The sequence below is a fragment of the Sinohyriopsis cumingii genome, chromosome 1 (genome assembly GCF_028554795.1).
Source record: "Sinohyriopsis cumingii isolate HCF-2022 chromosome 1, ASM2855479v2, whole genome shotgun sequence".
Taxonomy (NCBI): domain Eukaryota; kingdom Metazoa; phylum Mollusca; class Bivalvia; order Unionida; family Unionidae; genus Sinohyriopsis; species Sinohyriopsis cumingii.
Window position 1 is genome coordinate 7,994,634 of NC_142961.1, and position 12,482 is coordinate 8,007,115.

At 35.6% G+C, this 12,482-nt stretch overlaps 1 protein-coding gene across 2 annotated transcripts in view; it reads left to right on the forward strand.

Moving 5' to 3' along the window:
- The first annotated feature begins 4,004 nt into the window (after window positions 1-4,004).
- Window positions 4,005-12,482, forward strand: part of LOC149806383 (ankyrin repeat domain-containing protein 66-like) — an 11,255-nt gene continuing 2,777 nt past the window's right edge. The window contains exons 1-3 of one of the 2 annotated variants that reach the window (XM_089952440.1): window positions 4,005-4,159; window positions 6,791-6,962; window positions 12,239-12,467. In XM_089952440.1, coding sequence (XP_089808566.1) covers window positions 6,815-6,962; window positions 12,239-12,467 — 377 coding nt within the window. In that variant the 5' untranslated portion in view covers window positions 4,005-4,159; window positions 6,791-6,814. Of the gene's footprint in view, window positions 4,160-4,229; window positions 4,424-6,790; window positions 6,963-12,238; window positions 12,468-12,482 lie in introns of those variants that run through there. The other variant, XM_089952429.1, reaches the window with a different exon arrangement.

The window sequence follows — 12,482 nt, forward strand, 5'->3', positions numbered from 1 at the left end:
TTCTTTCATAACGGTACAAATAAGGTCATCTGATGTGAGATAAGACAGCGGGTCCCCACCTGGTCACGCTGACGATGATAGCACTCTGTTGGCATGGAATTGCCGGATCTCTAAAGACGAAAAACTTGGAGAAATGTCTATCTTGAACTCAGTACACCCGACTCCAGATACCAGTCGCATTTTCCGATAACGAAAGGACGAATAAATTAACTCATTAATTAAGTTGATTTGAAACACCGCTTTTGAAGACTGGTGGTTGTAGGTTTTATGTTTTATGATCAAAGGATAGCATATGTCTTTCTTCAGTCCCAAGTCCTGGTTTTCATAACTCAGTATCAACCACAATGTGAAAAATTAAATTTCGTTAATTGAAGAGTTGAAAAGTCTGTATACTTATTCATAAACGTAACTTTTTCTTTTAACCTAAATTTGCAGGCATGAATGTATTTCAAGTCGTCTTGTATATAGTATCCAGTTCAAGGGAGATTTAATATATTTCAAAATTCATGTTTCATTCAGCAAACATTTAAAAGTACAGTTTTGTCTTGCCTGTGATAAGAAAAGACAAAGTGATCTTAATGTTGATCCGTGGGTCGAACAGCAACATTCCTTTTATGTTCAATATCTGATGTTTTCGTCACTGAAGTATCATCATACTTGTATACAAATGCTTTCGATAGAAAGGAAACACCCTTATATATTGAAGGCCAATGATGTCAAAGTTACAGGGCTATTGTTCAAATTTTAGGCTGGTGGTCAGTGGTCAATTAGAATTTTGAAACAAAAATTATCTACTGGTGTCATGGATAAATTGGTATCAGACATTTCAAATAAGTATCCCATCATTTATATATCTAATGATTTTGGTCAAATGGTCAACTGCTTTGTTGGGGGACGGGTTGGGTTGGGGGATTGGTGGGGAGGGTTTGATTAAATTTATATAATGTATCTAGTGAGAGGCATGAGACTTTGAACGAGACTTATCATCTGCATGGATCGTTCTTGGCAATGCTAGGTCGAAGGATCAAAGGTTTTGCTTTAATTTCTGTTGTGATGTTGCATGTTTATATAGAATTGTACAATTAAGATATTACTCGTTCACAGGAATATACGTGCTTGTACTTCTATGTTTTTTATACGATGTTACTGTTCCATAAATATTGCAGTTACATAATCCTATAAACTTTCTCATTCTAACGCCGTCATCCACTACACTTAGATCAACTTAGAGGAATTATTTACTGTCCTTGATAGATCACATACATGTCTATCCAAAAGGCCTTTGTCGAATTCATGGTACATTTTACTATTTAAGTTAGAACAAATCCAGCCCAAAATTAAATTTATTAGCGTGCTAATCGCCATATTGGTACTTGCTCCAACATTTTAAATCAACACATATGCATATTTGAAGCCGTTACAAAGGCTTGTTTCACACAAATCTAAACAAACCAACAAACAAATAAACAAACAAACAAACAAAATCAGCTATGATATATCCAATAGAAGAATTTAATTTTCATCACCAGACATTGACTTTCCAGATAAATGTAGAAATTTTATGTAATATTATACGCGTCATTTCGTTGGACATCAGTTATTATTCCATAACTCATTTATCCCTTTTCCCCTGCAAGCATACTCAAGTAAAAAAATCGAATTTGTCAAAGTCAAGTGACCAGATAGGAAAGTATGATCTCAATTAGTGAAGTTATTTTTTTAAAAACTAATACTATTTGTGTTGCTTGTTGCTATGGAGGGATGAAGAGTTGCAGAGGAAGCAACAGAAAAAAGGCAGTTTAGTAGAAATTGCTACTGTCAAGTCTTTTTAAATAGTATTGTTGTTGTTGTTGTTGTTTTCCATTTCTACAAAGAGGTTTTATAAAGGTTGCTAGAAGACGACTTGTACAGTTCTCTTTGTTTAAACTAATAGTTCATGAGTGTCAGCTATTATAACAATGATTTCATATGGTAATTTTTTTGTTTTTTTTGTTTAAATAAATAAAAAGAATACTATTTCAAACAGTCGGTTAAACGGCAAATTCTTATCGAGATGACATATCCTTCGTGGAAGGGAACGATTAAAATAGAAATGTTTGACCCACTTTTAATTAAATCACATGTCACAAGGAGTGCAACAGAACTCGGACATTTTGGTGTCATGCGTCACCTTTGAGTTATTATTTTCCAATTTTGCGCAAAATGAACCGCGGCAATACTTTTATTTTCTTTTTTGTTTCATGGCCCCCTGCATCATCCCTACTAGAAATGGCAGAGAAAAAATTAATTATGTACATTTGCAGTACCACATTACAATCACAACGTCGTATCTTAAATATAAATTTTTCATCTGGAAAAAATTATCTACCCGATTTTTACTGTTACTGTGAATCAGTATTATACAAACCAGTAACTAATAATTTTACCAGTCTTTCCAGGTGATCTCTGACTGTCATTGGTCAAGTTTAAATAAGATAACTTTTTATCGCATTGTAAAATCCCAAATCTAAATCATGCCTCTCCCCCCCCCCCCATGTTCTTTGTATTATTTACACATTGAAACGAAGGGTATTACTATTTCGCTTTGGGTTTCTCACAAACTTTTTAAAAAAAGAATTTGCTGTGAATATGTTGAGGCATATAGGAATGGCTAAATGCCAACTGTGTAGTTCATTAAACATGAAACAAATGCCAACTGTATAGTTCATTAAATGTGAAACAATGAATGCCAACTGTATAGCTCATTAAACGTGAAACAATAAATGCCAACTGTGTAGCTCATTAAACGTGAAACAATGAATGCCAACTGTATAACTCATTAAACGTGAAACAATGATTGCCTACTGTATAGCGCATTAAACGTGAAACAATGAATGCCTACTGTATAGCTCTTTAAACGTGAAACAATGAATGCCTACTGTATAGCTCATTAAACGTGAAACAATAGATGCCAACTTGATAGTTCATTAAATGTGAAACAATAAAGAAAGAAAGAAATAGATGAATAAATAAATATCTTGCCGTGCAAATAAAGTGCCTTGTCGAACGGCACATCATAGCAGTAGTTCTGGAATGACCCAATAGTGGGAAACGAATCCGCACCTTTCCGACTGCGTGTGCAATACCACGTCACCCTTCATCGTCTTTTGGATTTAGAACAGTATTGTTTTTCTTTTATTCATTACTTTTGTATGAAATTCAACTCATATATTTATTTACTACTACTACTACTACTACTACTACTACTAGTACTACTACTACTACTATTGCTAATACTGTTCAGATAATGGGATTAACAACCACTTAAGTCACGCAATGAAGCGACGAAGAAGATATTATTGTTAATTCTACTAAGAATTATTCAGTAATACGGATGCAGTAGAATAGCAGTACTAGTAGTAGTTGTAATATTAGTAGTAGTACCAGTAGCTGTAGTAATAGTAGTAGTAATAATACTACTAGTAGTAATAGTAGTACTACTCGTAGTAGTAGTAGTAGTAGTAGTGTTTTTTTAGGATAGTTGATTGCTTTGTCGTTGAAGGTTTCCCAATACATCAATTTCATTTTAGTGCCGAGACTATGGAAGTAAAGTTTCTTGCCTAGAGACACATCACAATAGTAGTAGTAGTAGTAATAGTAGTAGTAATAGTAGTAGTAATAGTAGTAATATTAGTAGTAATAATAGTAGTAGAAATAGTAGTAGTAGTAATGGTAGTAGTAGTAATAGTAGCAGTAGTAGTTGTTCTTGTTGTTCTTCTTGTTGCAGTAGTGTCAGTAGTAGTGTCTTTTTGGATAATGTTGTCGTTGTTGCTGACGTGATAGTGCTAGTTTTCAGGTATTTTGCCATGTATTTATCTTCTTTATCGCTCCAAAGGTATTTATCATTTTGTTTATAACCATACCATAACCTTATCGCTACTGCTGTTTTAATTATATAGATGTTTTACAGTATTCGACTCACTCATGATCATTGATTTTTCTTACGGTGCTGTTTCCAATGCAGTTACCATTTAATCGTTTACCTGTCCGATAGGGGCACGATAAAAGGTTCAAATACCGGAATAAATGCACTCTTTGTAACGGTTTGTCCATATGCTATATCTGTACAGTCAATTCTGTCAGAATACTCGATGACTATAACATTGGAAATATAGACAAGGTACGACATTTTATTTTACCTATGTATACCAGTGAAAAGACTTTTATGTCTTTTCGACTAAACGGAAGTAGTTTGTGTGGAGAGTATAGTTAGCGATCGATTTCAAAATGCTGGCCTGATCAAACATGTTCGACCTGTTGTTATTACTTGTTATCGAGGGGGCTCACGGCCAGTGTGTATTTAGCTACAATTGAAGTCGAATTAATATATGTTCTGTATTTCTATGATATACATGTATGTAGGGATTCTAAGCACCTTAACAAGGTAAGGATTTGTCAAGATACCATGTTCGTCCTAGACTCTGTCAACAGCGAAATTCAATATTCAAACATGTCGGCATTATCACTTTATTGACAGATCGTGTTCTTAAATAAATAAGTCAAGCTTGACTTAGTAATTCGGAAGACATGTTTTCCTTCCCTTCCGTGATCTTACTGTTAGAATTTCAGACATTTAAACAAAATAATTGTTGACGAGGTTTTTATCTTCATGTAAGTTAAGGCATGCCATAGACATAACGTGGTTAAGTATTCACGCATAGATAAAAGAAGGAAAGACAGACAGGTACAGGGATAAATACATATTTCAGTCTGGGCCTTCAAATGAAAAGCAAATATACCCATACGCAGTTTGAATAATTTATGCTTTACTCTAACTTTTTTATTTCAGGATTTTTTTCCTGCAGGTTTTAGTTGGTATAATTTTAATCTCAATAACATCTATGAATCTGTAATAGACAACTGTAATGTATAACTGTAATGCATTACTGTAATAAATAACTGTAATGCATAACTGTAATGTATAAATGTAATGCATTACTGTAATGGATAACTGTAACGAATAACTGTAATGCATAACTGCAATGGACAACTGTTATGTTTAGCTGTAAAGGATAACTGTTATGTTTAACTGTAATGCATAACTGTAATGGTTAACTGTAATAGATATCTGTAATGCATAGCTGTAATGGATAACTATAACTCATAATTGTAATGGATAATTGTAATGGATAACTGTAATACATAACTGTAATGGATAACTGTAATGGATAACTACACATGAAAGTGTTCTATGTGGTAAGATTCGTTGTAATATTATGCTTTGTATTGAAACATGGCATTTATGAGCTATAAATGTTTTGGGGTAAACACCTACGCCAGCTGATCTTGGGTAAACGTGATCGTGATGTTTTCTAACCCATTCAGAACGGTTGTAAAACCCAACAAACTGAAGTTGAAATTAGATATGTTTTACATTCAATACAACAAATATCAATTACTAGGCCATAAGCAGACACGTGTATGTTATACATAGAATCTTTTTAATAATAGTGTTAAATACTCTATCTTTACATACTCTTTTGCAGGGCATATTCTGGAAGATCACAGACGTTTCGCTTAAACCTGTTTCAGACTCTCTCTCTGTCTGTCTGTCTGTCTGTCTCTCTTTCTCTCTCTCTCTCTCTCTCTCTCTCTCTCGGCGGTGGTGGTGGTGGTGGTGGTCTAGGATTAAAAGGTGTTTTGAAGATGTATTTTTCAATTCAATCAAGGAGACGTTGACATCTCGACACTCAAAGTTGTTATTTTAGAAAGGGGGAGGGGTATTTATTATAGCCATCACTCCCATTCTTTTGTGCATACTTAAGAAGTTACCGACCTATTTGCCAACCTCCAGATTGATCTGCCTATATATATATATATATATATATATATATATATATATATATATATATATATATATATATAAGTACATCCATCCATCCATCCAACAAGCATTATGTTACACCTATTCCGCAGACATTTGATAATTTCCAGTACAAGCCGTGGTGTATTTTCTATGTTCTAGTTTTCATTTAAAGAAATTGTTACCAATGGAGACGAATTATGTTTGTTTCTTGACTTGACGGAAAAAAACATAGGACATTCCGATTGCAAAGTACCCTCCAGTGACCTTAAGATCGACGCCAGAACATTGTCAGCTTTAATGTGTATACCGACAACTACATCTGAGATTATTTCTCAACTTGAACGAACTGGCCGAGAGATAGACCCATTCTGATTGCAGTGACGAAGGCTAACAAAACCTCTGCATATCCAGATCACGTAGCCCTGCGTTCAGCCTCGTTCTAAGCTGTTATTTCATTCATTTTCGTGTTAATTTTGGCGAAAAAAATATGAATGTAAAGTTTGATGTAACAATTACAATGCTCAAACCAATGGATCAAGACTTACAACAAAAACTTGATTGTATATCAAAATGTGTTCCCTACAGTCTGATAAACTTATTTCCATGATAGAGAGAGTACCCTGTCCTTGGACACTCGTACATCTTTCCCGAAGTTCACTTCTAAACATGTTTTGGCCTACATCCTTAAAGCGTAATAGCTGACCACTACATGTTTTACCCTCTCTCTCCCCCTCCGAAAATAAGTATGCGGGCACCACGGAGCACGTCACAGTGATTTTGACTAGAAAGACTGGAATTGACTTTTCTTCTTCACAAAATTATTTTTATTTTCATTTTTGTATTTTTAAAAAAATTATTTATGCACATTTAAGATAAAGTTTAATTATATCTGAATGTAATTACACACTATTTCACATGTTATCACACAGGATACATTTATTTTAGACCCTGACATGACATAAGGTCAGTATGGCAGGCGGCCTGGAAATACACGAAGCGGCTTCTACCGGCGATTATGATTCGCTAGAGGAGTACCTGCGCAGTGGCAAGTTTGACGTCAACCTCAAGGACGAGGAATGGGGAAAGAGAACGGCGCTGCATTGGGCGGCAGCTAAAGGTGATCTTTTAAAAATATACGATGCTAGTTCCATATACAAATAATTTACTGGATAATTCTCTAACAATTCAACGATCCTTTATATACCCCCACCACCACAACCAACCAAATGGGTCATAACGTGGTTAATTGGTTGTCTTCCCTGTTATCTCAATAGGCAGTTAAAAAGCTTGATCATTACTAGATCAGAAAAAATAAACAATTCATCAAGTGTCCGAGAATTGTATCTTTCTTTAACTGTCCTCTTTATCCATAGGTTCGACTTTGGTCGACAGCTACTAAGAAAGCCAGATTGCGTCAATACGAAGCAGCTTCTAGCTAGATATGTGGTACATATGACCCATATATTTAAGTCCTGGCCTCGCATTCACAAAGCTTTGCATCTTGTGTGCACAATAAAACCCAGTTTTTAAAAGCGAAGCATGGTTTTTTTCTTCTTGACGTAGAAGTGCTTGAAAATATAGGGATTCTTTACAGTAATAGTAGAAAGAGTGTATATATATATATATATATATATATATATATATATATATATATATATATATATATATATATATATATATATATGTGTGTGTGTGTGTGTGTGTGTGTGTGTGTGTGTGTGTGTTTTGCAATTGAACTATATTTTGCTTGTATTCTTGAAGACAAGTGTGGAGTTCCTACAATTCGAGGACACCTTCCAATGTTTTTACCGAGTGAAATTTTATTTTGTTTTAGAAATTCCTGGCTGCTAACCACGCAGTAAGAAAAATAGTAATAAATTCGAGCGCGATTAAGAAAATGTAAGATATTTAAATAAACATAGGCGTGGATCTTATCCCATCAGATTTCCTCCAAATTGTAGTCCTGAACCATAAACGTGTTATCAAGCGACTCGTATATCAAGATGCATATATATATATATATATATATATATATATATATATATATATATATATATATATATATATATCGAGATATTAAAATAATTGCTCAACATCCTGCTTTACTGATTGAATATTAATAAGTGCAAGAACAAAATTTTAGCGCCATTGGGTTCTTTTTCAGGAAAGGTCTTCCGCATTCTATCTTTCAAATAATTATATAAAATTTTGTTTTCCTATATTAATAACATCAATATGCAAGCAGCACCATCGGGACATCCTCGCCGGAATTGTGCTGAATTGTCGTGTGCATCACATCGATCGAGAGCTACTACCTGAAAGTCAGATTGGTTTTAGGTAAAGACGAGCGACCACATGCAGCTCCTCATCTCAAGGCAACAGAAGTACAACCTGTACAAGACTTTCCTTGACCTGACATAAAGCTCTTGACACAGGCATCTCTGAGGCAACTTATTGACAATCATGGCGAAATTCGGTTGATCAGAGAAATTCATCATAATGGTTGGTCGATTCCATGATGGCATGCTTGCTCGCATTGTGGACGACGATAAGTCAACTGAACCATTCCCAGTCACCAATGAACCTTACAAACAACACAGCATGGACCATTTCTCTTTAGTTTTTAACAACATTGATCTCATAAGTAATATCAACAAGACAGAGATGAAGAGGTGATGTACAACTTGCACATGGAAAGCATTGTCGTCAGGCAGTGAAACAATATAATCTACCTACCAGTCCATATTGATGACTAAACCAACAAAAGAATTGCCAAAACAAGTATGGATTTCTGCAAAATAGCGTAAACACGAGGAAGCCAAAGAGGCATCAGTCTGCAATCAGATGTAAAGTCTACAAAGCCATTATATTACCTACCCTGCTATATGCTTGCAAAAATCTAGACAGTGTACAGACATCATACCGATAAACTTAACCATATTCACAGGGGCTACCTGGGGATAAAACGTTAGGGCAAGGTTCCAGACACTGAGGTTCTGGCACGGGCAGTCATCCAAGCATCCACACTCTGTTGATGAAATCACGGCTGACATGAGCAGTCAGATCACCCGGATGTCAGACGAGCGAGTACAAAGAAGATCATCTAATGGCGAACATAATGAGGAAAGTGAACTCTAGGAGGTCATTAGAAACGGCTGACATGAGCAGTCAGATCACCCGGATGTCAGACGAGCGAGTACAAAGAATATCATCTAATGGCGAACATAATGAGGAAAGTGAACTCTAGGAGGTCATTAGAAACGCGTTAAAGACTCTTCAAGCCATCAGTGAAACACTTCAGCTGTGACCCTTACTTTTCAAAAGATGTTGCACACGATCGTTACACTTGGCACAGTTTGATCCATATTTAATATACAGAATATGTTCTGACGAGAAATGCACAGGCAGTGCCAATGCGTGTGCAGCATAAGTTTCTGAACTGTAGCACGCCCTCAATTGATCAAGCATCCCCAAGCGGCATCCTGTGTATAGTGTGCCATAGACAATTCAGAGCACAAATTAACCGAATCATCCTCTCAGGTGCCCACACAAATGAAACAAGTTAGTGCTGTCATGGTTTTCTCGGACTCAAAGGACGAACAACATCCGTAATGTTGTTGAAAGTGTGGGGTAATATGTAGCTCATACATGCTTTGCTGTGATAACGTTTGCCGGATAACGCAGGAGTATTCAAAACCTGGAAAACAACTGTTATTCTTACATAATCAAAAGTCCAAATGAATAATTTTCAACTCCGGTACACTTCTTCGCGCACTGTTCCCATATAAACTGTCACAAAAGTTATACATATCCCCTGTTCAGGGCAATTTATAAGACGCGCAAGTTAACATTGGTTAACTCACCTCGGAGAATGTAAACGTGGCAAGAGTATCCCAAGTTTATTTAAAATATCGGACACCCCCGCCCCTCTGATGACAATGTCAGACATTCGCCCACTTTCGGCCAAAATATACTATCATCTGGTGTGAGACTGATTTCAAAGAATATACAATTCGTACATGTTTCCTTGTTTGTTCTAGGAAGAAATCAGTTACAGCTTGTTCAGCTGCTAAAATTTAAGAGATGTATGTACTGATCTTTTATTAATGAAAATACACATTTTAGTAGCAGTAACACAACCAAACAAAAATTAAGATGCGTTATGATACAAGCGGTGCTGCTTTAAATGGCACTTACTTGACAACCTGTATAAAGTGTGTTATACGATATGTTGGACAAATTCATCAGTAAGTATCAGAGCTCATGAGCAAAGATTAGAAATAAATAACTTTGTTCATCGAAACATCTGCTTTAGTTCATTCAGAAACAAATGTAATCAACCAAAACGTAAACCGATTACTATGTGAGTGTACATAATCTGTTTACAAAACGTGCTGGCCATCTGCGTCCATTGTTTGTTAACAATAGAAAGTAGTTCCTTTATGTGTGCAATATGAAGTTGCGCGCGAGTTCAGTTTCGAATAATACTGAACGATTATGGCAATCCAAAGTTAACGGAGAAACAAATGAGCATATAATAAATGTAATCTTACATACGTGCGCAATGCAACCGAAATGTATAAAACTTGCTGAATGATTTTAGTCTTGTGAGCGCTATGAACACTCGTGTAAGATCATCTTTATACTAAAAGGCTGATGTTATGCATAGCTTTTCTCAACGTTTGCCATTTTAGTGGATATCCACAATTGCTTAATACCTAATTTTTTCCTTAGTCGTTAAATATGACAGTTTACATATGCACCAGGTTATATGCACACCAAAAATAATTGCCTTGGTCTGTAAAACTTAAATCATGCCTATTAATTCAGTGCCTGTCATCTATAAGAATCCAGTCGAAACATTAAAGGTAAAATCTGGGCTAAGGTTAACGTTATTTATTACAATGATAACGTTTGAGCATAAATATCAATAGGTTAGGAGAAATCTGATTTAATTCCCTTTTATAGCGTCCTCGTCGAGGGCTTTGTATTTGTGACAAGTAACCGGTACAGTATGTTATTGCTGTGTTGGCGCTGACAAGTTTAATGATCTCGATCCTGATTGGCGTGTGTGTGTGTGTGTGTGTGAGAGAGAGAGAGAGAGAGAGAGAGAGAGACAGAGACAGAGGGGCATAGAGAAAGAAACAGAAAGATAAGTTTTGAATACTAATATTGCAAGCGCGAGTAAGTTAGCTTGCTGCATTTTATTACTGATATTATTTATAAAATAACAAAGAGTATATAAAGAAGTGAATACATGTTATCCAGAAATTTAATCTAACTCTTTATGCCTCAGAACATTTAAAGATAATATGTTACGAGCTATGAATAATGTATGACGAGAAGCTAAGCATGTCAACTGACACGTTCTACCCTTGATCATCAGGCTACCGGATTTACGTACTGCCATTCAACATCTTGCACCGAAGACCTAATAACGCCCATAAAACAAGTAAACAAAACATAGCAGTAATCATATTCCTTGTAGAAAATAACGCATCTTCTTTGATTATTTTTTTTTATTTATTAGTCGTAGACATTTATAAGACTTGTATTGAATAATGTGGATCATGTACGGATTTAATGTAAGTTTTTCGTAAAAAGAATGGATTAACAGCCTTATAAAGTATAATTTTTATGCACGCATGTTTGTTTTAATCGATGACCATCTTACTGTAGTGTACAAACATTTTAGAAAATGCAAAACCTTAGATCAATCAGAGGAGTAATTAGTAATAAAATGAGCACATCTCAGCCATTATCAAGCAGCTGAGGTAGCTCAGTTGGGTGAGATCGGGTCGGCTTTTTTTGTATGGCCTTGGGAAATGTACTTTGCTCTCATTTTCATGGCAAGACACTCATTTTGTAACGTTTACAATATATGATGTATATAAAAAGAACATGTATATAGTGTGTGATGGTCTTACATAATGCATAACAAAGATTACAAAACTCGGAAAACACAATCTAAAAACCTGCAAAAATATTGATTAAAATTCGTACGTTACCTGTATTCATTAATTGATTATATTTAGATTACACATGGAAGTGTACAAATAAGAACATGACAGAAGACAGTGGCTTGATATAGCCAATAATACAATAATACGTTACAGGTATATTTTAAAACAAACAAATCAAGTTAGACCCCATGTACTAACAGGGAGTTAATTTGGTTCGATTTAGAGTACCTGAATAGCGCGGCTATGAGACACTGCAGTTCTCGATCCATATCTTGATTATCTGATAACCCTCAACTTTGAAGATTTATAAAACTGGTTATAATTTAATGAGGATTATTTTCTTTTAAGATTTTTCTTTCTTTTTAAAGCTGATTAGGTCCTACTTATTCGAATGTAGTTTTTTTCCTTGAGCATTTTCTTTTTCGCGTAGGATATGTGGAATGCCTCCGACTTCTACTCGAGAACGGCGCCAAGGGCACTGCAAGGACGGACTCGGGTTGGACGCCGGCCCACTTCGCCGCAGAGACAGGCAAATTGACGGTATTGAGGGCACTATTCAATGCTGGCATCCCAATAGACCGGAAAGACAAATGTGGGGATACGCCGCGTCGGATCGCGGAAATGTACGGGCACACAGAATGTGTACGGTTCTTAGAGAGGTAACAGCCTTTCTG